We start from the raw sequence: 26,629 nt of genomic DNA on the forward strand, positions 1-26,629 counted from the left end.
GAAACTGCAAATCAATAATCTAACAATGGGACAAAAGCTTAGGGACTCACATGGCTCTGTGTACCTTTCCACATTTTGTAGAATAAGTAGGTACCAATATTTGTTCATTACAAAAAGTTGTTATTTTGTAATTTTTATTACCTAAAATTTCGATCAGAGAATGGTTTAAATCTAATCTCATCTTAATTACGGATCATGTACTAACTGACCTTTGACCCAGCAAATGTATTGTTGAAATTGTAATTCAGGTTTATGATTTCAAGAAGACAATAACAGAGGCATAAAATAATACAAATTTTTAGGAGTATTACGGCCAAGGTTTGGGATCTTATCAAAATTTTGTATATTAACAATATTGTAGAGCGATACATTCCAAATCGTTTGCCATATAAATAGAGCATTTGTTCAGGAGGTATTTCATTTGTTTATATTTGCATAATATTTGTTGCAAAGCGGTGTAGTGTATTATCTTTGCAATGCGTTAGTGAACCTTCTAGAAGAATGTAGATTTCTTTCTTCTACTAAAAACCGTCACAATATACAGATGGCACAAGAATCTGTGCCAGAGCCATAAACATAGGGACTATAGAAAAAATCCTTAGAACACCATGGCTGTGACATGATTTTGAGATCTTGTTCCCAATATCTGATAGTATCTTCTATGAGTTGTGATTTGCTATCTCGTGAGATGTGATTTCAACTGCAATCGAACTTTGAAATATGGCCCGGACGCCATTTTTGTCAATGTAGTGAAAGTTGGCTTATATATTGCAAATCAATATCTTATTTGCATACTAATTAATTCCAGTCAAAAGTTCACATTTATTTGTTTGACAAATTTTTTGCTCATAATTTCGATTTGATAATTGTTCTATCCATCCGTGGATTTTCTCCATAACTACGCAAATATCGAAATACAGTTTTTTGTAGCTCTTCCGTACAATACGGTATTTTATGATAAACCCTCAAGTTTCTTTGCAAGTTTAGGTTTTAGTCCGCCACGTGGTGTAAAAAGGGGAACTGCATTGCTCATTTGTTTATTAATTTTAGATATATGTTGGTAGAAGATTATTTTGATAGTGCAGTATGCAGATATACAGAGCTCTCGCAATTTAAAAAAAGTGCTAGTGTTGTGGCTAAAATGTGAGTATCTGAATCTGGAAAGTTAGATTTTTAAAAATTGAAGTGCAGGGGCCAATTTGACTGTCAGCCACTCGGTTTTTTACGGTATAAATTCCACTGCTACTGTCTCGGTCCAAAAATGAAGGGCTCATCTCAAAGGAAATTGTATGTACTTTAATTTATTACTGAAGTTTTTTCGCCAAAAAACCGATACCAAAAGAGTTATTTCGGATTTTGTGGAAAAACCGCCGATTTTCCGCCATTTTTCCAAGATGGCGACTCCCGCGTCATGCGAATTTTTGTGCAAATGTCAAATTCGGATTCAGCAACCCAAAAAGCATAAGCCCTGCATCTTAATTCTTTGTCTCAGAAATTTGCAAGGTGGACCCCTGTTTTGAGCTCTAGGACCTGGACTTAACGAGTTGTGCTCCATGCATATTGGATTGTGCCGGTCAAATATTTAAACATAGTCTTACGGTAGATGGTACTTCCAGCACTCAAATCTATGGGGATTGGGACCATCTTGACTTTCAGCCCCCACGTTTTTCACAAATCTCAAATCAGCAATGTTGATCATAAATTGTGCTCGAAATTATACCTATATATGTCATATTAATTAATTTGAATATCTTTGCTTGGCTTCCGTATTTTTATGTTCGTTCGTGCGATGTATTCAACTAAAGAAAAAGTTGATATTGTCAATTAGTAACAGTTTAAGGAAATTAAGAGATTTATTTTCTGTGAAGCCAAAGTGACAATATTCAAATTAATTAATATGACAGCTAAGTCTTTATTTGTTTTAAAAGGTTATTTTGAATGCATAAAATTAGGCTCTCTTCAAAAGACATTTTGTCATTTAAAAGTAGACATAGGGAAAAACAATACCCGTAAATCCCTATCGCTACTTCTTAATAAATACCACCGTATAAGTACTGTATATGACGCTATTGAGAAAGTGGTGGCATCGGATAGATCAGATAAATTTGATTGAAACATCAAAGATCGACTTTTAGATGTATAACACATTCAGTTCATGTGTATGGTAACTCTTCCAAGTCTATAAGGACAAACGTTTCGGCGGTTCGTGTGGATTGGAGCACGGCAAAAAATTTATTCTATTTTGGGATTACATAATTCTGTAGACTTCACCCTCAGATGTTCAACAATCCAATCTACCTTTGTAACAGGTGGCCCTTTTGCAGGTTCAAAAATTTAGTTTTGAATATGTATTTTGTCTAACAAATTTTACACATACCGCTTCATAGCGAACGTGAACAAAAGTATGTCTGGCGATAAAAAGCGATACCGCGATTGCCACGATCTCTTCCGACCTAAAAGTTGCGTTCATTCCATTCGAACCGACTGAAAAAGCCAACTTTTCTATTGGTTGTTGGGGCACGCCAGTCGAAAACGTTCAGAAAGAAAGGCCCGTTTCGGTTTTTCTAGCGGGCGAGATTCAAATAACGAGAGATGTGGGAGAGCGAGAATTCTAAGCTGATTTCCGCCAACAAGCAGGTACCAATTTGGGTACGCTAAGAGCGACTACGTACAAATACAGATATGTGGCGGATTATTTAAAGACAGTTCATCGGTGCATTTTGCCCGCAACGAAACCGAATGTTAATAAATTGGACAAGATTAATATATACACAGCCGAACATAGACATTTTTAATTCATTTGCATAATCACGATCTCTAGTATGACTTTCGCGAAATTGAAGCCGGTTTGCTTGGATTCGGGATTCACACGAACCCTTCTTCCGCCAAACTTTGTATTCATCACGCAGATAACGTTAGCAGGGCGCTGCAAGAAGTCAACTGTACCATCAAAACGATCTCTTTCCATATTTCTAAAGGAAGTGGCAGTTTCCAAGGAGAGATAAGATCAATTGTTACCAGAAAGAAATATTACTCACGGCAATTACTGTAAGTTATTTTAATTTTGTTGTTGTAGTAATTAGTGATCGGTTATTTTTACGAATTTGCATATTAAATTTGTTTGATGTAATTTTAATATTCCTAAAGGAATCGACCCGTCAAAATTATGTGCATTATCTGATTTTGTATTATATTTACTGATAAGAATCAATCCAAACAGGATTTTTGGTTATTTTGTTTCATTGAGTGGAAAATTACATAATTATAAATTCAGTGATAAGTACTAGTCCTTTGGTTGGATTAAAATTTTGTTTATAGCATTCGGAGGTGTGTATATTTTAATTCAATATAATGGTAAAACTTGTGTGAAGGTCGTTTTGAGATCCATCACGTTTAAGAGACGATTAAACAATCGGGGGCACAGAAATTGAAGTGAAAGCTCTCAGGTTTGATTTTTAAAATAAGAAAACTTAATTTTATAATTGAAAACACGGATAGCTTGGAAACACCTTACTACACTTTAGCCCATTTTCTTTAAAAATTAAAAAAAAAAGTGCTATTATTTGCGTTTTGTCTGTCCGAACCCACTTCTGCGATGTTGAACTATTTTGAAAAATATGGCATACTCTATTATTCTCCCCCTCAGTTCCAGTTAACAATTTAAATTTTCGAAATGTAGGGTCACTTTTGGCAAAGACTATGAGGATAGTCTTTGCTTCTGGTGACAGGAAATAGTCTTTGATATTACCCACCTCTAAGTGCACAATTTTTCTGGAATTCTATTTAAACTGATACCATTTGAGCTTTCAGAAATAGCCCTGAATTCTTAACAGAAAAAAATTTGAGGTATGTGTGTATATCGTTTATCTCCACGACCTTTAGAGGTCCAATCAAATCTTGGCAATGATAAGATAAGATTAATTCGGTCCGCTTTAAAAACTAATGTATCAACAGAAGTATAAGCATGAAGAAGAGATTCCTTCTCCTGAGATAAACCCGAGGATAAACCCCATATAATTATACAGCGAGCAAATGGAAAATGATATTCGTATGCCATACCTAATTGATGTCGTGACTAAGCCGATGTGGGTCGGATCAATGAGAAAATATGTCGAGGTATTTAGCCAAAATAACCAATTAAGAAACCACAATTCAGCCTACAAAAAAGTTTTCGTGCTCGACGAGCACGGAGCACTCAACATTCTTGTACAATTAGAAAGCAATTTTGAAGATAAGCTGCGGGATGATGTCATTTTACTGTAATCTGTTCAAACAGAGACCCAGAGTGACAGGTATTATAAATGATAAGTAGGTACTAGAGAAAATCGTGATGTCTTTCTGCGTAAACGGCAAAGTCACTTCAATAGACTGCCATCCACTCGGCATTGTTGCTAGATACTCTTGAGAACTGCACGTTAAAAAATGATCATTTCTCTCAATGTTTAAGAAAGTATGAAAGTGATATAATATAGTCACTGAAGAGGGTTGATATGATTCAAGATCCCTTTCCTAATTAATAAATAACAAATGTCTACCAACCACAGAACCAAATCGACCCATGGGTTGCTCAGAAAAGTGCCTACATTATCAATATTTAAAATTCACGTGTGAATGACGAAGTGTGCTTTAGACGTTGGCTTCCCAACAAGAAAGTGAATAAATTTTCTACTAAGTGAAGTTAAGGATTGAATTGAACACACTAAAATCGCAAAATTTAAAATATTTTGCTAACCTTAATTTGGAAACCATCCAACCACTTAGTCGATCGCTACTGAAAATGGAAAATAATACGTGATGACTGACGAAGAATGTAATGGTACTCGAATGCAATAATCTGTGCAGGAATCGTTGCGAAATTACACGTTTAATTCATCGCTTGCAGTTACTCTACTCAAAACGATATATGTATTAGAATGCAAAGGAATGTACCTCACCTTGTCACGGTCAACTACTACATATTACATAATGTTTACCGTGCCTTATTTATTTTGTTTTTCAGTATTTACTTACTAATTTTTTTTTAATAAAACGATAAAGCCGAGATTTTTGCAGAAAATATCTTCTATGTAACTACACTGCGTATTTTTTTAAAAAACTTTTAAAACATTCGAATGGAGCTATTCGAATGTGTCTGCAGACAAAAAAATGTCTGATCTTGAACCAGACATGGTTAATTGACAAATGACAGGATGCATCAATGGGAAAATTTCTCGAACTCAGACTCATCCCAACAATAGGAAAGCCATAAAAAAAGATTAAATGAACTTACAATATTACTGACAAAAAAGGGCAACTATGGAACTTGTGTTCCAGATATCCAAAAAAGTAGACACAAAAGAACAAGTGTAATGATAGCTCTAAATTTAGATTTATTTTTTCGAATTTTATAGAGATAGGCTCGGACATAGGTAAAGTTGGGATTTTTTGAAAAATCTTCAAACAACTACAAGTTGTCAAAATTAAAGGGTGAAATTTTCGAATAAATTGTACCCCTGGTGGAATTGTATTCGTAAGTAATTGGTGGAATTAATGATCGTCTTTTCTAAGTCATTTCTATAGCGCGTTATCCTCTTAATAGCTCTAGGAAATTTTCGACTTCAGAAAGTCGCAGATTATAACGAGGAGGAATTTGATGTCTGTTGTGAAAATACCTGACCAACAAATGCGCCGCTATCGTACTTATTTAAAAAAATGCAATTCAGTAGAATTCGGATCGTGAGTAGTTACAAGGTACAGCCTAAAACTCGTCCATTTCGGGGGAAACCCCCAATCAGTCAGTTTTTTATCCAGGCCAAAGAAAAGGTTTATTATATACAGAAAACTATAAAATGCTTAGTTGGGTAGGCGACTTATAGTCCGAGACCAGATTTTGTCTACGTATACTTTCTGGTTACTCCGAAGATTCGTTCATGTTAGTTAAATTACGTTGTATCTTTCAGATTTATTTGTTATACGAGATATTTAGTTAGATGTGCATGTAAATTAATTTCTGAAGTTACTGAGACCACTGAGACTTATTCTGAAACCGATATCTGCGATTTTTAGTTACGTTCATTGTGTCTCTTGATTCTTATTGAGTATTAATTACGGTTTTAATATACGGTTTGCTCTAGTGTCAGACGTTAAACACTGCTACCGCAATATTTATGTGCCGCTCTAACAAAAACTACGCCCAGAAAATACTTGCTTCACCAGAAAATTTACCTAAGAATTTAGTCGAACGGAAGTTCGAATTTACAGCTATATTATCTTTATCATTGTGTATCAACATCGTCATTTGCACAAGAACATTTTTTATACGAGGTACCGTTATTTTATTTTGGTAAAAATTAAGAGTTGCAGATCTTTAAAAAAAATTGTTGTCAATTAAAATTGATTGAAGGTTAAAAATTATTTATTAAGAGAAATTTTGGTTTATTGGCTTAAAGATAGCAATCTAACGGCAATTTGGAGCAGTTTGTATTGAAATACTTCTTTGTTCACGAACCCATTTGATTTAAAATTGGTTTTGGGTTAAAGTTAAAGTTAAAGGGTAAAAAATACCAACTTTGGGTCAAATCTCAGAAATGGTGTTCTAAAAAAATTTTTACCACGTCACTGGAATCTAGCTTACAGAGTTTCAGACTAAGCCTAGTCAAATTCATAGAACGTTCTTCCAAATTCCAGACGAAAACCAATTCCTAGGGTAAAATTTTATCAGTAGCTGAATTGCGCTGGTATTCCACAAATCTACGTGACATAACTGGTTAACTTTTTTGATATGAAATTTCATTTTCTCAATTTCAGAAGTACATTTTTTCGACACAGTAGGTATTTGTATATTGAAATTGTTTTCTTAAATTATCGATCTCACGACTATAGCCTGCAGATCTATAGTAAATGGCTTTTAGTGAAAACTTCAAGTCTCTAACTATTGAAATTGCTGAGATCTCAGCCGAACAGACAGGCAGCCAGCCATAACGAATATAGTCCAAAAATGCGCTAAAAATTATCACCGAATGCGGGAAAATAACTCCTTTGAAATGGAAGATCTGAGTTTGAATTAAGATTATATTATAAGTTAGTCTGCTAGTGGAAGTCATTTCGAGTAATCGCTTAATCCTTTTTGGGCTTTTTTGAATTTTTAAACTTTGAATCTTAAGCGCTATAAAAAATAAAATCCCTCGTCCCATTTAAAAAATTGGGTAAAAGTTGCAAGAATGATTAAAATTGCACCCCCCCCCCCCCAATAAAAAAATCGATCACTTGAATTTTTGTCAAAATCTTTATTTTGTCGAGTTTCGAGAGTAGAAATTTTCGTTGGAACAACGTGTATACACATATAACTGCCCCCCCCCCCTTCCCCGGGCCCAAATCAAACATTTTCGAAATAATATGCACTAATAGTCCAGAAATGCACTAACAAAATCAAAATGTCCTTTATTTTTTCAAGCTAGTAAACGTAACAGATAAAGTATATCAACATTCCTTGAAGATACGCAGATAAAGTCCCATAAATCAATTTTCTACCGGCAACCTGAAAGATTAAATTTGTTTTTTCGAACGATCATCAATTAGTTCAAAGGTAGTACATATGAGATCAGCTATAATTATGTACAATTACAACGATCCGTGCAATTAGTATATCTCTTTAATTGTAATTATTCAAATGGAATGTTATGTATGAGACAGGCCTTTAAAAATAAATATTATTCCAACTGTTCACTGCAGAACATGACGATTATTTAAATTTCCATTTACACAGTGATCAATTACCGCCTTTTTGTTGTAAATCACGATCGGCCCAATTCTTTAAATTGTCACGCAAAAGTGTTAGGTAAATAAATCAAATGTGCACATACCGAGGTGTCCGCGATGCATGACAAAATCTTGGGAATTCACTTACTACTACACATATATACGGAATAACAAATAAAGTAACAGTAATAGTAACTTTCAACGAACCGCGTATTAATCTTATCGCGTTTTATCAAGTGGAGTACCATGAATCAGGAAATCATTAAAGTGGAGGGGGCGAATTCCCGTAAAAAAACGTTAAAATGTACGCCTAGATAAACGTATTCAAATTCCAGAAAGCGTCAAGGATATAAATAGCTTCGAATGCGAATGATTCAGATATTACCACAGTCATTGTCCAGGTTAATAGTGGAAAATGAGCTGTATAATTTGGTTATAACAACCCTCCCTCTATACCATACCTACATAAATCGAGTATTACCATCCAAAAACTCAAAATTGTCGTTGCCAGACCTTCCCTATTTCTAAGCTGTAATGGTCCTAGAGTATGATATTACGAGATATATTATGAAATTGCCTTGAGAGATCTATCTGATGCTAATCAACGCTCTCAATAATATACAATGCCCATAAATTGACCAAGAACTCAATAATGAGCTATTGTAGCCACTTTGTCCGTCCATCCGTCCTTACGGCTGTGCCACGATCAGATCAGAGCTAGTACTGCCTTTTCCGCTATTTGGTTCGTGATGGTGTCGAGGCTTCAAGGAAGAAACTTTTTTTGTGCCACTTACGAAAAAAGTTATAGAAAATAGTATACCAAGAGACAAGTCTTTAAAACGCGATTTAGTGGAACGACGCGTAGCGGAGTGCCCTTAAACGTTGCAAGTGCTTTAACAGTTACTTATCTTATTAGTGGGATAGAAACATCAATACATTACGAGTGCGAAGATTGCAGTATTTTTGATTATACCTGCAATATAATTTAAAATTAAGGGAAATAAAATAAAATCATATTATACTCGAATACACGTCTAATTAAGCGGGCTGTTTATTCGTAACACAGAATACGACCGCCTTATTCTGTGATTCGTAACACCATGCCATGGAAATGTCACTTAACGTGTGTGTAAAAATCACCGTCTTTGTAAATAAAATTACTTCGGTCGAAAACGATAATACATTGTCCATTCAATGACTTCTTGCAAAAGCAGAAGAAGGGTTGGTAGATGCAAAATCCAAATCCCTATTATAAAGAATATGCAAAGTTGTTTTCGTAGATGAATAGGAAGCATCTCACGAACAAAGTCTTAAATGCATGATTAATGCAATGTTTTCTTTAGTACTCGGTTTTAATGTCTGGTGCGTTCTGGTTATAAATCATGCCCTTTTTCATTGCCCGGTTCTTCTTCGTAGTCTCCGTGCTATAAATGGTTAATCGTTTTTGACTCTGTCTTTTCCAGTCTTTCCTTACTGTAATTCCACTTCCCCTCCACATTAATTATCCATAATTTCCTTTATCTCTCTCATCTTCTGCGATTCTTTTCATATTTCTTTGGATCTCCCTATCTTTTTTGTTGCGTCGCTATTTATGAAAATCTGCGTTTCTTCCCTTATTTTGCATTAATTTCTTCTTGTATTATTGGTCCTAAATTCTATCAGATATGTTTTTGTGCCTAATTTTCGGGTTTCTTTTATTTTTACCTCTATCCTTGTGCTTCTTAATACAATTACCCATGTCTTTTTTAGAACTGTTCGGTCATATGTGTCGATTGTAATTCCATTTACTACCACATCTTTTGTTTCTGCGGTTTCTCTATTATTTCCATTGGTTCCTTTACTTCTTTTAATTCTTTCTTTATTCCTGTATTTTCCTGTTTTAAGTTGATGTTTTTTCTTTCTTTAGTTTTTTATTTGTCGCTATAAGTAGTGGATTGCTTGATTGCTCTTCTTTTGATCCCTTCTTATTCCTTTGATTTCCTGCTCGATTTCCTGTGTATTCACTGTTTTAATGTGGAAACACCGGGACGTCATGAACGCCCTTTATTTTGCCTAAACAAGTTTAGCTTTTCGATAATTATCGAGAAACAAATAATTCATTGTGAAAAATAAGTAATATAACAAGAACGTTATTTATGACACAATAGTTTTTATTACCACGTTTACTACTTGTAACAACTAATTATTTAATAAAAGGATAATGAAGCAACGGCTGGGGTTATCGAGCGAATTTTTACGGCTTTGTGTCAAAAAAACGTATCACGTATCATTAATATGTTCGGGGCAATAATCTCAATTTAAACTTCTGGAAGCCAATCCTTAATTGTGGTAAATAAGTTTAATAAGTCACGTTTTTTGTACCACTCGGAAACGTTAGGACATCGTTATTAATAAATTAAAGTTGCTCTTAAAACGCTATGTATCTGCCTCAGGGCGTGTAATTTTTAATCCGTCAAAATAACGGAAATCGCTCGCTTCGACTTCAGCATTTCCGTACCTTTACGGAATGTGAGGGATTACAACACCCCATACGTAACTAATTAAAAAAATGGATAAAACACGTGCCATCACAGGCTTCGAGGTAGGCGTAATCGTAGCTTTCAACTTTGAAAGATTGAAGTACTTTAGGGAGATTTTTCCTTTTTTCTCCTCAAAATCTGGGACTAATCTAGTAAAATAGGGACCGTGAACCGTCAAATCAATAGTTTATATAGGTAATAGATTATCATGAGATAAGATGGTAACTATCTAACAAACTCTTTTCCCATATAGTCCAGCAAAATTTACACCTGAAAGGGGGATACCCCAAAGTGACCTGCGGAAAGCTGGAAAAATCGTTCTAAAACCTTAAAATAGTCTTGAAACAGAGTAATCTAAGTTTACACCCCTCCAGAGATTGAGCATAACTTTTGATGCAACAAAACCTTCGAAATTTTCGGACCAAAATACTAAATAGACATAAAAACACGAGTAAAAACATATAGTGACGAATTAAAGTTTATCTTTTTTTTGATTAGGAGAGAACGAAACTAGCGCGGAAACTGAAAACCCAAATCAACAACCCATTTATTCAAGGTGGTCTTTATTAATATATGAGATAAATACCACACTCACTCGCATTCTCCCCAAAACAAAAACCGAGACAAAAAGCTTTGATGCCTTCGGCAACTGACAACCTTTGTTTATAATTATAATAAGCAACAATTGTACCGTTAAAATTCGAGTTGTAGATGAGAAATATAGAAATGATCAATTGAGGTGTCCCATTTGCGACACTAAAGAGAAGGTATCTCCGTAATTCTTAGTGCAGCTATTAAAAAGGTAATATTACAGACGTCATGTGCTCTTTTTGGGTAAAACTTAATACAGTAAAATCTAATTTTGAAAAACTTTGCTTTATCGTTGTTGATGGTAAGGTAAAAAAGTTATCACACTTAGCTCTTTTTTTAAATGGAACAGTGTGTTTTCTTTTTAGATTAAAATATACAGGCTAATCCATTTTTAAAAATGTGGTTAGATTCGATAAATGATGTATTTAGAGTTTTTGAACAAGAAGGACTCCTTATAAAGAATTCCTTTTTCTCAAAGAAATGAAAAAAATATGGATTATATACAGACTGATTCAAATTCGAGGGCCACCATGGAGATGTAGGAAACTGTAAGAGATAGGTAGGTAGTTTAAATTTGGCAAAATTGCGTGTTTTGATGCATAACAAAATGCCGTTTTGAACTCGGTTTTGAAACTGAAAAAATTCCGACTACTTTCGGAGAAACTGAAAGAGCCATCTAAATAATCTTGGCCAAGCTAACACGAACGCCTACTTGCTACGTATCGTTGTATATTGTAAATATGGCTACTTACTCCTTAGTAATTGTAAAATGTTGGACTATATACGGACAGTCTGCACGTAATTGGAAACGAATAATTATAATTTCGAGTTAAAATTATTCTTTCCAAAACTAGCCAAATGAGAGAAACAATTAGAAGAGTGCAAAACATACAAATTTTATTTTTAACTTAAGAGTTAAGAATACAAATAAGGGTGAGAAGGTCACCTTCTGTAGGTTGTAAAGTTTTATTACGTCTCGGAACATGCTTTATTAAACATAAATTTTACAAGGCGCCCTTTGCATTGACCCTCATTGTGAACAGATGTAAAAATAAACGGTTTTAGCGCCTAAAACACACCCATCGTATAAACTGTGTACCTACAACTCTTGTGCAGATAAAGCGTATTTTTTTAAACCGAAATAGTTTAGTAAATGATTGCGTTATAAACAACGTAGTAGCCTGCTATATTTATGGATGTTTTCTTTCTTTTTAGATGATGGGGAGATTTGATTTGACCAATAACTGTTCCTGCCACAGTCTGTTCTTGAGATATAAGGAATTATTTATATCATCTCCATAAGGACTCGAGGAAGAGCCTATGGTTGGTAGAAAATAATTCCTTTCGTTGAGACCCCCCCAACCGTTCAAAGTAGGGCGGTAGAAAACCGTTCCTTTTGTTGAGACCTTTAATTGGAATACCATGAAAGAGAAAATTAATTTCTACCCCCCCCCCCTCTTCCCCCCGGTCACGTACTGATCTCTGAAAATAGTTGCGCAGGTTAGTTTATACAACTAATTCATTTACGGTGGACACCTTTCATAGAATTACCCATGAAGGTAGAAACGTGTGCGCCCCCCCCCCCCCCAGTTTTCAAAAAATTTTACTTGGTATCACTAAACGCATGCGTATGCAAATTCTGAGATCAAGTTGGTTGTTGTCGCATGTAAAAGCTATGCACGTCTTTACATTGAAAAACGTAATCTCAAGAAAATAATTATGGGGGGGGGGGGGGAGGCTTGAGATAGCGAAATTTGATGTCGTCTGGCACACCTTCAAGGTATAGGCTCATATTGCAAAACATCCAAGACTTCAAGTACCATTCCCCCATTCCGCCAAAGTGGGTCCGGACGGACCAAAAAGCAAACAAATAGCACATTTTTTTAATGTGTCTTAAATAAATATGCTAACAATGTAAAAATTATTATATTTGTGTAAAAAAATCATATCAATATTATTACCTTAGCTGTGACAGGTGTCACAGATCAATGTGTTGCAGTTTTATGCGCTAATTTATTAAAAGTGAAGTAAATACCACTTCAGTGAAATGCCCATTTCTAGAATGTTCTCGTTATTTTATTATAAGAGTAATGGCAAAAAGTGTAACGAACGTTTCTTATTTGGAAACCATTTTCGAGCGTCACAAAACGTCAGGATCAAACGCGGTTTAAAATTAGGGGAAGGTAATAGAAATAGTATTCAGAATCAAAAGACACTAGACACGAGGATCTAAGGTGTAACAAGAGCTCTTTAATGGGATTGATTTAATTTGAATTAATCAATAAATTAGAAATGCGATCCATGGGTGTAGGCGCATTTTTATGAAATGTTGATAGTACGAACGATGTTTGAGGGCGATTTTCCAAATTAATGGTATAAAGTTGAATTTCGTTAGGGTAGCTCAGTTTAAGTGTATAGAGTTTATTCCGAATTTTTTCAAGTCAATGGATTTTCAATTAATTCGATCATTATCTATATTTTGTGAGTGGTTGGCTAGCGGATGCGTCGTGACCGTTAAGGGCCTAGGAAAAGTTATCAGCGCCGGTCTGCCGGGCGCTAACACAATCTTAATGTCACTTACGTGACCAAAACAGCTGAATCAGAATTACTCCTGTTATTTTCATAGAGCACCGTGAAAAACGCGAACTAAATACTAAATCTGGTGCGTTTTGATAAATAGGCTTTGTACGCATTTGAATGAGCGAAGGAAATGAAAGCGATTAGTTAATCATTAAAGCTGACAAATTTGATCTATTACACCATTTTGTAGGCGCGTTTGGAAAAATTAAAAAATGTAGGAACACGCCCAGGAGAAGTAGCGGTAGGACATTCGGACCACCGGAGCGTGGTTCAAAATAATAATTTTTTGGACATTAATTATATCGCGAACGCAGCAATTTCTTTGACAGGTAAATTAACCGGACGTTTCGTGAACCCATTCAGAATGGATTATCATGGAAATGCAGTAGAAGTAAGCTCTTTCGGTGAAACTAGATGCGGTCGATTTGGCGGTAGAACTATCGAAAAACATAAAAGTACGAGCGGACTTTTAAATGAACTGGTGCCGCGCTATATTCGTGTTTCGGTGCAAGTAAGTGCTACCTTTATTCCTTCGAACTTTTAACAAATTGATGTTGCATTACCACAAAGGTTTCGGTCCCAGTGAAGTGCTACATTATGAAGTGAGTTCCCAAAATAACAAATAAGGAAATGGAAAAGCTGACCACGGAACGGTTCGAGCTCGCAACGTGGAGACCTCTAGTGGATTAAAAGGAAAGACTTAGATGGCGTCAAATCAATAAACCAAATTTAAATAAAACGTAACAAACTTCAAAGAAATATCTACGTAAATAAAAAAGTTGGTATGCACACATTAATCGTTACGATTTTTTTTGTCCAGGTGCCAGCCACGTGTTCAGCTACCGAGTACCGAATACAAAAAGAACGAACTAAATATACTGAAAACTGTAGGAGTACTATGAGGACTCGGACGGCCAGACAAAGAAAGTGGTTGAAGTTACGTACCCAACTTCGTTCGAAAATCCGCTACAAATGGGGTATTCTTTACTATGTCATGTCATTGGTCATACCTATAACTTATAAGGGGTCCGTGAAGTTAGCCCTATATAAGAGGCACTATCGATTAAATCATATTGGTTTATTAGTGCTTCGTTTGTGCCTCTTAGTGGCCTTTCGAATTAACCTAGCCCATCCAGTACTTTTGGCAATATAACCAATAACATTTTTGGGGCTAACTTCACGGTGAACTGGAAGCACTACGTTCAAAGGGCATGCAATCGTTAGTGCCACGTTTGTGCCTCTTAGTGCCTTTCGAAATAACCTAGCCCATTCAGTACTTTCGACAATATAACCAATAACATTTTTGAGGTTAACTTTACGGTCAACTGGATGCGCTAACTTCACGGACTCCTTATGACTATTTAGAATTTTAGTTGCGAATTTCACCATCCAAGCAATAAAAAATGGATAACAAGAAAGTTTGTTAATAGATTGAGTAACAGAGGGTGCAAAACGGTGCAAAAAATAGAGCCCAAAATGTTTCATTTGTGATCTTCTAAAAATTTGCATATCTTCATTTTTTCACTACCCATAAAAGACAAACACTGACGCGCGCGTTTAATTCGTTATTTTCATGTTGAAAAACCTCCATATACAATATCAAATTTCGCCATATAAACTTAACTAAAATTGTACTTATGCACATCAGCGAGTGTTTTTTTAAAAATAAAATTGTGGGTAGGTACGTTGGTACCGAGTTTGGTACTATTTTTACTTCATTTTCACAATGAAACCTATGACATTTTATATAAATCAGAGTCTAATCCAACAATCAACTGACTTTCTTCATACAATGGTCGCAACTTGAACACTTTATTTCTTTAATCGTTGAATGAAACGGTATAAATATATGGTGGTTGAGTACATTTTCCTCTATGGAATCGGTTAACTGTAATAAGTACAGTATGTTACAAGAACTGTAATTTTACTTTACATAATCGAGATCAATCTGCAGACACTTTGATCATAAATAATGTACATAAACGTTTTGCACAAATCGTAATTAAATCGGCTACCATATTAAGTGACATTTTTCAGACTGGACCGGGCGCGAATATATAAACGATGCCAAGCCTCTCCGGAAATGTGACATAAAAATTTCCATAATATGATGGCACTCCTTCAGTTTCATACATCTTGAAATCGTCATACACTCCACAAGCCCGTTTAAGCAAATTATACTCAATACGAAATTTCGCTTATGAAAGATTCGCACGTAAGTGAATAATTACAAAAAAAAAATGCAAATACGTAAATACACACGTGACCACGTAGCAAATAACTTTCCTAATCGAAAATTCACTAGCTCAAAAGAAACGCTACTGGAATAATTCATTACAAACGTTTGAATTGGTTATAGATAAAAGTGAACTGAAATCAATAAAAACTGTATAAAGAAAGTACGTTTCTTTTTCCGCCATAGATGTTGATCACCGTCGAAACCGATGTATGCTAAGAAAAGGTCGTCAACACGTCCTCGGCAAATTTAATTAAAAAACGGTTTGGAAATTCCGATGCAAACTGCATAACAATTTGGGTCGTTACCAAGGAAATGAGAGAAAATTGGAAACTAGATGAGCGTCAGACACAAAATGCATTAGAAAACACAGCCAAAAAACGGTAGATACCGACAGCAAAACATATCGCGATTTGCGAATATATTAAAAAAAAGAACTGTAAGTTGGCTAACAAGATGATGATAAAGAGAAAAATTACCATAAATTACTGAGGAAGGAAACACGCTTAAACCAGATGTTTACCTACTAACATATTATTTACATACGCTGGTATATCTCGATTTTCATTCATATCTGCGCGCACTTCTTTAACAGACCACGTATAAAGCATGTCTGCATTACGAACAATAAATAAAAAGTAATTAAAATAATTACACATCCGCATTTCAATGGTAATGCCCTTTAACACATTACAATAATTATCTACAGATCAAGTGGCTATTTTATATGCTTTCGAGTGGTTTTATAACTTATTGCATTGTACCAAGTAGGTTAATTGATAGTTTCCTGAAATCTTGCAAAGTTAAATCCTTATTGGTATAGGTTGAAAGGTTAAATTCCTTGCTAGGGCGCGGGTTAGTCCATACTTTAATTGAGAATCAGATTGTTAATTGCATCTTGGTCTAACCGACACTTGCCCGTTTATTTCCCAAAAAAAAAATTAAAATTCAGAAAAGTGCATTCCGGATCTGAGCAACGGTACATGAAATGCCCAAGGGATTTTTACGTCCATATTTCTTTTTCATTCTGTAAAATACTACATCGAACAGATAGAAATTGAAATACCTTCTTTTTATGGGTGCTATATTATTTATTGTTATTTTATACAAACCTTTATTGAATAACAAGCTATTTTGCGGATACGAATATACTGCAATAGAAATTTACGAAATTATTGAAATTAATTAGCGTAACAAACGTCCTGTATGTTTAGCATGACTACGCTGTTACAAATGCATCGAAATTTTTTGGCACATATTGGTCTACTTCCCTATAAAGGTTGATGACCCTTAATACAATCTGCAGTTCACATATTTACCATTTGCAGTATTTTGACGGTCGATCTCGATACATACTTTAATAAGCAATTTATACGAAGATTTGAATGCGTAGGTTTGCCGGTTATATGAGTTAATTGGCCCCGTAATAAAGATAACGACCAATGAACATTATTCTCTTTACGGTATGAAATTGTAAGTACCATTTACTAAATTAAGTTTTCGTACATAGACCCTGATTATTATCCATTTATCTCGTGCAAATGGATTTGTTAATTCGTGCAATCAAAATGAAATAGGCGCACCTTATTAATTAAATATGAACAAAAGAGTTGATTTGAAAAGGATATACAGTAATGAAGCTAAAGATATACCTATTAATAATATTGACAGTAATTGGGTATTGAACGCGATAGTCCAATTTTGCGATCGGACAATCCCTCATTAGCATACGATTTTAGAATCATGCGGCTTCGAAACTATGGATTGGATTGGTTTTATACATCAAATAAAAATTGTTATTAGAAAATGTATACGGTGGGGCGAACAAAAACGGTAACAAAATGATGTGTAAATGAAATTGTTATCGGGTGATGGTCTCGGAGCATATTCTTAGAAACGAGAACAGTTCAGAATTAACAAAATTTAATAAAATCCTCTTGACTTTGGATATTCCATTAGAAGGATCTACTGCTAATTTCACCTAAATAAATTAAAAAAAGTTGCAAACAAATATTTAGAAGGAGAGAGGTGATATTGCAACGGTTAGTTACAAGACAAGTGTTGAGCCCCCCGTTCGTACTAAATAAAATTGATCCTCTACGCCGTACGGCACTGGTCAACATTTTTATATCACAATTAATTTTACCCACGCCTCTAACAAAATTTAAATACACCTTACCTTGCGGAAGTTTGACTTTTTAAATATAAATTGTATTAGTGAACAGAAACTCAAATCATACATTCTACTGTTCTCACTTTAAAGTATGCCTTTTTAATTCTGAAAATCAAAACTTGACGCTCTGGTTTGATTGCAGGCGAATAAATATGAATTCCAAAATAAATACCGGTATATGAGAATATTTATTAAGTAAATCTGAGGTATTACATACGAATAAACACAAAATTGATTTATTTTATTTGAATTTGTTGTCTCTGGTGTCTATTTTTCTTTTTAGAATTGTTTGTGATTGCGTAATATTTTCTTGTTTAAATTTTATCGCTTTTATAAATTGTTTATTTAAATCTGTGTAAAATGTGAAATTGCGTGTTAAAATGTAAAATACATCTGGTCGTTTTCGATAAAGATTTATCGCGTGAAAATTAATTAAGGCACATCGAGAGTTGATAACGAAGATGCAAGTGTTTCGAAGAATTGCGCGTTAGTTCGGCGTAAGTCGGGACGCGTCCCTTCGAAGCTGGCGTTATCAAGTCTAATTGTGATTGGCGGTGATTTTGAAAATCCTGAAGGAGATTATGTGGAAGATTATAGTGGAAGCTCTGTTAGCCTTCCCGACGGTAAAGAACACGTGTAAATTTGTTTACCTAATTCTTGAGCAGGCAGTCCTAGTTGTTGGGTTGAAGTGTGTAGAATAAGTTCAGCGATCTTAATTAAGATTACAGTTATCGTAAAGTGAAGTGGTAAAAGTCTGTGGAAACTTGACTAATAGATTCTTTGGCATTTTCGGAAGTTGATCGAGTCCACTGAGTCTCTCGATTACAGAAATTTTAAGTCAATATTAGGATTTTTGCTGGATGCGTAGCGAGGTGAGATTATAAAATTGTAACTTTCAATTTTGTTTTCAGTTAACTAGACAGACGTTTTTTTAAGTAGTGTACACACACTATTGCATGTAATTTAATTCGAACAAAGCAGTATTATCACTTAAATGAAATATAAATTTTGTAACGGTTTATTTTCTTCATTACAAGCATTATTAGTGTTCACGGTATATTTTATTTATTTATTTATTTGTTTAGCCAGATACCATACAGAATGCAAGTATTCCAATTGCATGGCACTGGGATGCTGCACTTAAGCTAAAACTACATAGTAATTACGATCTACGATATTTTATCTCACGATATTTACTTGAAAGATCCTCAAAACTTTTAAATAGATGGCTCCATCTATTGTTAGAATTTAAACCATGCAATTTTACCGCGCCGTGATTTGTGGTTATCGATTGTCCACATTCATTTTCCTCTTTCTTTTGTGAGCCGTGACAAAGTGCACTTCATTTTAATTAAACAGCTGAAGCGTTAGTTGAGAACGCATGGAATTTTAATTGCCATCATCCATATTTTATTAATGTCTGGCAATTGGATTCATTAAATTTGGGATTCTGGAATAATTAATGAACGGATTCGCCTTTAACTCCGTAGGAGGATATAATTGTGTTTTTCTTCTTTATCGTAAGTATCGCCATTTAATTGAAGTGTACCTTTTCTTTAGGGTGTCATCTGTTATACGATAGTTTTCCATCGACGATTGTTGCATTCATCTATAATTAGTCCTCTTATTTAAGAGGTATGTAAATTTTATGACATGAACGAAGGAGTTACCTTTGATTTTTTTAGGGTTTTTAATTCTACTTTTAATTGTAATTACCAGTTTAAATGACCGGTTTAAATTCAAATGTAATTCAACGGTTAGGACCAGCTTAAGTTTCGGCTACCATTCTGTTGACGTACGAGCATGTAACATTGGGTTACATTCACCATTTGTTGCGAGTACCGACGCCTTTGACATATCTTCCATCCGCGGATAACGAGCGGCCGTTTGCTGGAAATGGGTCACCGGGTCATGAACGGGATTTGATAGCAAGAATCGATCCACAACAAAGAGACAACTTCCGTAACTTTTTGCGCATTATTATTAACTATTCTTGTTATCGCCAGACATACTTTCGTTCACGTTCGCTAAGAAGCGGTACAGATGTTGAATAAAATACAAATTCAAAAAAATACTTTTGAAAAGGTTTGAAAAAACCAACGGAGCATGTCTTATGACAAAATTCCATTACACCCCTATACCATTTAGCGCTTGCGCCACAAAACATTAAATTTTAAATGGCATGATAGAGAAAGTACTTAAATTGGGAGGATATTTCCTTGAGTTTGATCGCCAAATTTCCTACATATCCCACACTTACTCACGGTAACGTCGGTAACTCGCTATACCCAGTGTCCATTGCAGTTTCTACTTAGGTGCAAAAATGAGGTGCGGGGAGGGGCTATTTTAAATTAAAGTATACAATCTGTAAATATCTGAGCAAAGTATCACTAGCCTACCTTCGTTTCGTGTTAAATTCTTCTATCCAGAGCGCCTACATCTTGCTGTCAAAAGTCCTGTAAATAAAGAAAACAAGGTTGAATAATAAAATTCAAATTAAAGTGTTGGCATAATAAACAATCTCATAAAAGCAGAATGCAAAATATTGGCATAATAAAAACTGGTGAAATTCAATTTAAGTAAATGCGGTACGTAATTTAATTTTAAGAGTAGATGTAATGAATCAAAACCATGCCGGGGATTTGTAGGTATCGATACGCTGTAATTAAATTACGCATGGATAACAAGCCCAGATGATTTTTTCTTCTCTTAAACTATCATATAAAATAACTTGCATTCTTGATACGATAGTTGCACAATTAAAATAAAGCGTGCATAGTTTGTATATTAAAGCAATAAAATATTATATTCGCATAACCAGTTGTTATTCTATATCCATGTGTAAACCAACATTATACTCTCACGTGATGAATGCGTTTCACGGCCACATTTTTTCGACTTCTTTGAGAAACTCTGGAAACAGTTATGCGAACAAAAAACTAAATTCCGTAGGCGTTTAATTGTCAGCAAAATTCATTAGGCTTGGACTGCTGTAGGGCAATAATTGCTCAATTGGACATTAATTAGAAACGCTTTACTTAACCAAGATTATAAACTCCCATAAAACGCGCTGCAATATAAAACACCACCAATAGACATGGTCCTGCAACAGATACAAACAAAAATTGTAAAACGAAAAGCAATGAAAACTGCGGGAGAAAATGTAAGAATAAATGACAATGTGGTGAACGGTACCCACAAACAACAAAAAAGAAGAGGTCCTAAACGGCTACCTTGCGGAACTCCACCCATACTTCGTGGCTGAATTGCCCTTGTTCGTGATGGGGGATTGCAATCTCGAATAAACCTAAATAAACCTGTCGTTCAATAGTTCGTGCGCTAATATTGCAGATGGATCTCCATCAATCTGTAATTATGATTATGTAAGTTCTAAACTTATCTAATAATCATAAGCTGTTGAGTTAATTGTCAGTCAATCAGGTAAGTATCCCGTAAGGCATCAATTCAAGCTCAACATTTAACACTATTTATTGCGAAATTGAAAGACAGCTTGTTAAATGCATCACCGATGGTCTGTTGCAAAATGTTTACGCAATAAGCTGAATCATCCGTACAGGTGCACCCAATACCGAATTTATACATTAATTTCCGATTAACTTCCCATTTGATATTACAGGAAACCCCTAAAATATACAATTTCCTCACTTATACCGTTGTAACTAAATACGATTAAGTGAAGCGTTCAAAAAAGGAATACCTCATCACAAGGTTAATAATGGAGAAACAATACTCAGCATGCGGAAAGTAAGGCAAAATTTCCTTTCAAAAATATTCAGGGCACAATCAATTACGTTCATTTTATGCACACGTGAATGTTAGAAAACTATAAAACAATTGAAACGTTTTCACTTTGTTGAATACCAAATGTTTTACCTAGAAACATTCCTAAAAATGCACGCCACATTTTGTACGTACAATAACAAATCGTTAAATTTAATTAATAGTTGCTATAATAAAGTGAAGAGGTAACCGGGGGACTTGCATAACAATTCTTTTGTTCGAGAAAGTTGAATTTTTTCCAGGTGGTTTCTAAAGCGCTCGACGAATTTCTTTTACGCCTATTTGTTTGATGTGAAAGATCTCATCAATTTTTTTTCGTCTGAAACTATCCTCACAGAGGTACTGAACCTTCCATTTCTTATTGGATTTTCTTCTGAAAAACCCTCGGAAAAATCGTAAGGGTAGAGATATAAGTATCCCGCTTTTAATTAGGTTTGAATAGGTATATGTCCTTTCTAATTTTGTAAAGATGTTTCAAGTCCAATTCCTTTCCACATGAATTATTATTAACACTGTCTATTTCTGGATACAGAAGATGACGCATAGATGGCAGCCGTTTTATCTTGGGCAAAAGCTGACATTTAGGCTAGTTACACACTGGTGCTAAGACGGCGTCTTAAGACATTTACCTGAAACCGTCAAGAAAATCTCAGGGCTATTTTGACATTAGAAAGTTGATCTTTACCTGACTAGTACTGTAATATTTTGCCTGACTCCCATTACAGTCCTAGTACATACAAAATAACAATTAGATCGTTCATGGAATAAGTTATTCAATCAACGATTGGATAATTGTAATGCCGATTATGTGGATATTTTTAAATATTAATATACCTACACAAAGGATAATGGTTTTTTAATTACTAACAATTAATGGAATATGTGTGGAAGTAATTATTCCTTTAGTTTTGCGCTAGTCATTAAAAGGTTTCGCTTTTTCGTACCTCTTTCTTGACTTTGTGGGGAGCGAATATTGCACTACGGCGGCCGCAGCTTCGGCTACATTATAAAAACGTCTCGCGTAGGTACTCTTCTTCACTGATACCTGTTTTTGTACCTAGTTATAAAGACTGTATAGTTGAAAAGTACAAAGCATAAACTAAAAACTGCATTTAAAATGACACTGATTGTAATATTATTATTTATTACAGTTATTTACATAATAAGTCATGAAAGTGGTCGTTTACATGTACGAGGACGCCTCCAAGTCAGGTGGACTCACTTTCATGACGTATTATGTTTATGTATAAAATTTTACCTCAAACCACAACATGTACATAACGTTTCCAAATTAAATTATTCATATGTGTGAAATTTTGATACCTAATCACGCATGCTAAAATCACTTTATTTAATTGTTTCCATAGAGATTTCAAAATAATTAAAACAATCAGTGTCATTTTTAATGCAGTTTGCAGTTTATGCTTTATACTTTTCAACTATACAGTCGTTATAACTAGGTACAAAAGCAGGTATCATGCGAAAAGTACCAATTATAGTCCAGTCATTTAAGGCAAAAAATAAGGCCAACCTCGGAATGAGAGATAATAAGCTGTAAACTTCTGTAAACTTTTATTTTGTCATTCTGAAAGTTGTCTCAAAAGTCACATAAAATCTCGTGTCCGCGTCTTAAGATATTCAAGGTCAAAGGTCTCAAAAATCGTTTTTTTGCAAATATCTCGTTTCCTATGGTTTTAATGCCATTTTTACTTATTATAAAAAGTGTAGGGAATAAAATTATCTACAACTTTTACCCCAAACATTTTTCTATATACTCAACGGTTATTGAGATAAATGACGGTGAGCGCGCGGCGCTTAGTGGTTTACACTTTACAGTCTAATTCAAGGCCAACCGTAAGTCCAGATGAATTGCTTAATAATGCAATATTTTGCAACTGCAAGAATGGTTGTGGTTCACGCTGTGGGTGCAGGAAATAGGGGTTGCAATGTTCTATAGCTTGCGACCAGTGTAATGGACAAGCGTGCCTTAACACTTCACCCTATCAAAGTGATCTCGATGAAGACAGTGCATTTGACCCCGAAATTCTGGAAGATCTGGAAACAAATGTCCTTGACAACGATAATAATATTGAATTGCAAATTTTCGTCGGTGATGATGATGAAGAAGAAATTGAATACTCAAATATTGCTAATTATAAGATTTTGAAAAATTTGAACTTAAACTGCAAGTAAATTAATGCAATTCAATAGAACATCACTATATTATCATCGTTAATTAATAAACAATGAAAATTATTTATAATTATATATTTTTTAACGATTTATAATCTTTATACCTGGACTTACGGTTGACCTTGAATTACACTGTAAACCACTAAGCGCCGCGCGCTCACCGTCATTTATCTCAATAACCGTTGAGTATACAGAAAAATGTTTGGGGTAAAAGTTGTAGATAATTTTATTCCCTACACTTTGTATAATAAGTACAACTGGTATTAAAACCATAGGAAACGAGATATTTGCAAAAAAACGGTTTTTGAGACGCGGACACGAGATTTTATGTGACTTTTGAGACAACTTTCAGAATGACAAAATAAAGGTTTACGCAAGTTTATAGCTTATTATCTTTCATTCCGAGGTGAAACACTAATATGACTGGACTAATCACACAAGTTTGTTTGCCAGTGAATCATTATTTGTGGCAAATGACAATAGAAAAAGAAAATGGTGCCTGGATAGTGGTGGCACTTCTCATATCTGTAACGAGGTAAGCGATTTTTCGGAACAGCATAAAGAAGTGGACATCTGAATCTTAGAGCTTCGGGTAATGCCGTTTTTCCTAATGAAATTCAAGGTCTTCCTCTTTCGTTGATGAGCTGTAACAGAATGCATTTCGTTTGAAAAACAGCCGAGGCGTTAGTGAAAACGCATGGAATTTTAATAGCCGCCATCCACATTTTATTAATCTTTGGCAATTGAATTCTTTTAATTGTATTGGACGGATTCACCTTAACTCCGATATAGAGCGGATATAGTTGTGTTTTTTGCGTCTTCTTCGTAAGTACGCCATTTGCATTTTATGTATGTACTTGAAGCGTATCGTTCTTTATATTATTTGTTATACAATTTTCCATCGACGATTGTTGCATTCATCTATAATTAGCCCTCTTATTTAGAGAGGTATGTACATTTTTGGTTCAGCGAAGAGGGTTACCTTTGAATTTATTTTAGGGTTTTAATTGCAGGGATCAAATCCTAGGTTTAATTGTAATTACCAGTTTAAAGGACCAGCTTCAGTTTCGGAGACGCTTTAAGTTACCCACCATTCTGTCGACGTACGAGTTTGGAATTGATAATCTTGGATTAACCTTTTCTGACAGTGTCAGCATTCTTTGACATATCTACCACCTCCACCTGTTGATAATGAGCGAGCATTTTCTGGAATTGGGTCACTAGGTTATGCACCAGTTTCGATCCTCAACAAAGAAACAACTTCCGTAACCTTTTGCCCCTTCCGCTATCACATTCAATTGATTTGTTACCTTCAGTACCTGTCTATTGAATATTTTACCGATCTCGGCTAACGCATCACGCATGATAATTATATACCGAACTGTGTGGCTTGGGAGTATTCTGCTATTTATTTAGGTTTATGGATCCGTGAACTGAGCTCACTTTTTGGCGTTGACATCTCATTTAAATTAAGGTAAGCGTTGCCTTATACAGGGTGTTCATTTGAAAACTTCCCACCACGAACTCGTCAAAAACCACTGACTAAAGGAAAAAGCCCCGAGACACGTCAAAGGATTTGTTAAGGGGGACAACTTTTTAACAAAAAACTACTTCACTCCTTTTCACCCTCTGGCCCCAAGATCTTTCGAAGTCCTTTATTTTGACGTTTGATTTTTGAAAATCGGTCGATTCGTTTTCGAGAAAATTAGAAAAATTCTTTTATTTAATCGACTTATCTTAGTTTGTTCACTTATTTGTTGCTATAGGAAAGAAAGAATTTAATTTGTTGGCCGTTAATTTAATTTAACCTGACATTTTGGATGACCTTCGTCAAGGCATCATCGAAAGAAAGTAATGATTGCCGAATAGGTAAATCATGCAGCATACGCAACCAACGGTTGAATATATTGTGCAAATGCGAACCAACAAATTAAGGTATCTCCTTCTTGAAGAAACCGACGGGGCCGAGAATGTGATACGTATATCGGTTGCAGATGCTGCAGAGCTTACGATCATTACTTTTGTCAATGAGAGTACCTACATACAGACGGAAAATAATTTTATTCTTTAAAAGTTGCCTAAATGTCCGCATTGAAGCTTAGTACACGCCACTCGATCAATCGTGAATTGTTCATCGATCATCATACCCGAATTTAAAAAACTGAGACAATGGATGAAAATGTAACGATATTGAAAATACTTAAATCATTCACTGACAGTTCGCCGGTGCACATTTGAAAATATTGTTAGGTATAAAAATATTCTGGGAGAATGTAGGTACCTAGTCGTCCGTTTTCTGTTTTAACTTCTCGAAAATGACCAATTAGTGAAATTACCTAAAAATGTCTCTGTAAATGGTTTAGTTTCGCATTAACATATTTGCGTAATCGTTGATAATTTACGAATCTCTACTTTCCTTATAAAAAATATGGGAACGTATAACAGGTTTGTGTTTGAACACTTTTAACCTTCACATCATACATTTAGAGCGTTCCAATATTTCCGCATTGCTACATTTAATCGAAATCGACTAACAAAACAAATGCCGATATTCCACCTTCCGAAAACGGAAAATACTCTCTCAAGCTATTTGTATGTGGTTCATCATGCAAGTGGCTGGTGTTTAACTTGGATTTTGAGAAGATCACATGGGTCATTTTTTTCAATTACCTACGATATTTGTGGCCAGCATAGAATTCATGTCATTTGCACTTTGCAGCACTGAAAATGAAGAAAAGTGGAACGGGGTTAACCTCTCACATTTTCAAGAAAAGCAGTTCTCACGCCAAATGCCAACGC

General features: G+C 34.9%; 1 protein-coding gene across 3 annotated transcripts in view; it reads right to left on the reverse strand.

The window, feature by feature from the left end:
- The window catches only part of LOC116164713 (spectrin beta chain, non-erythrocytic 1), a gene marked incomplete at its 3' end in the record, with an annotated part of 68,052 nt that overhangs the window by 22,161 nt on the left and 19,262 nt on the right, over positions 1-26,629 (reverse strand). For 2 of the 3 annotated variants that reach the window (XM_031478922.1, XM_031478921.1), the window contains 1 exon segment: positions 7,842-7,913. In XM_031478922.1, the coding sequence (XP_031334782.1) occupies positions 7,842-7,860 (19 nt within the window). 3 annotated transcript variants of the gene reach the window in all.

The sequence above is a fragment of the Photinus pyralis genome, unplaced genomic scaffold, assembly GCF_008802855.1.
Source record: "Photinus pyralis isolate 1611_PpyrPB1 unplaced genomic scaffold, Ppyr1.3 Ppyr1.4_LG2, whole genome shotgun sequence".
Taxonomy (NCBI): domain Eukaryota; kingdom Metazoa; phylum Arthropoda; class Insecta; order Coleoptera; family Lampyridae; genus Photinus; species Photinus pyralis.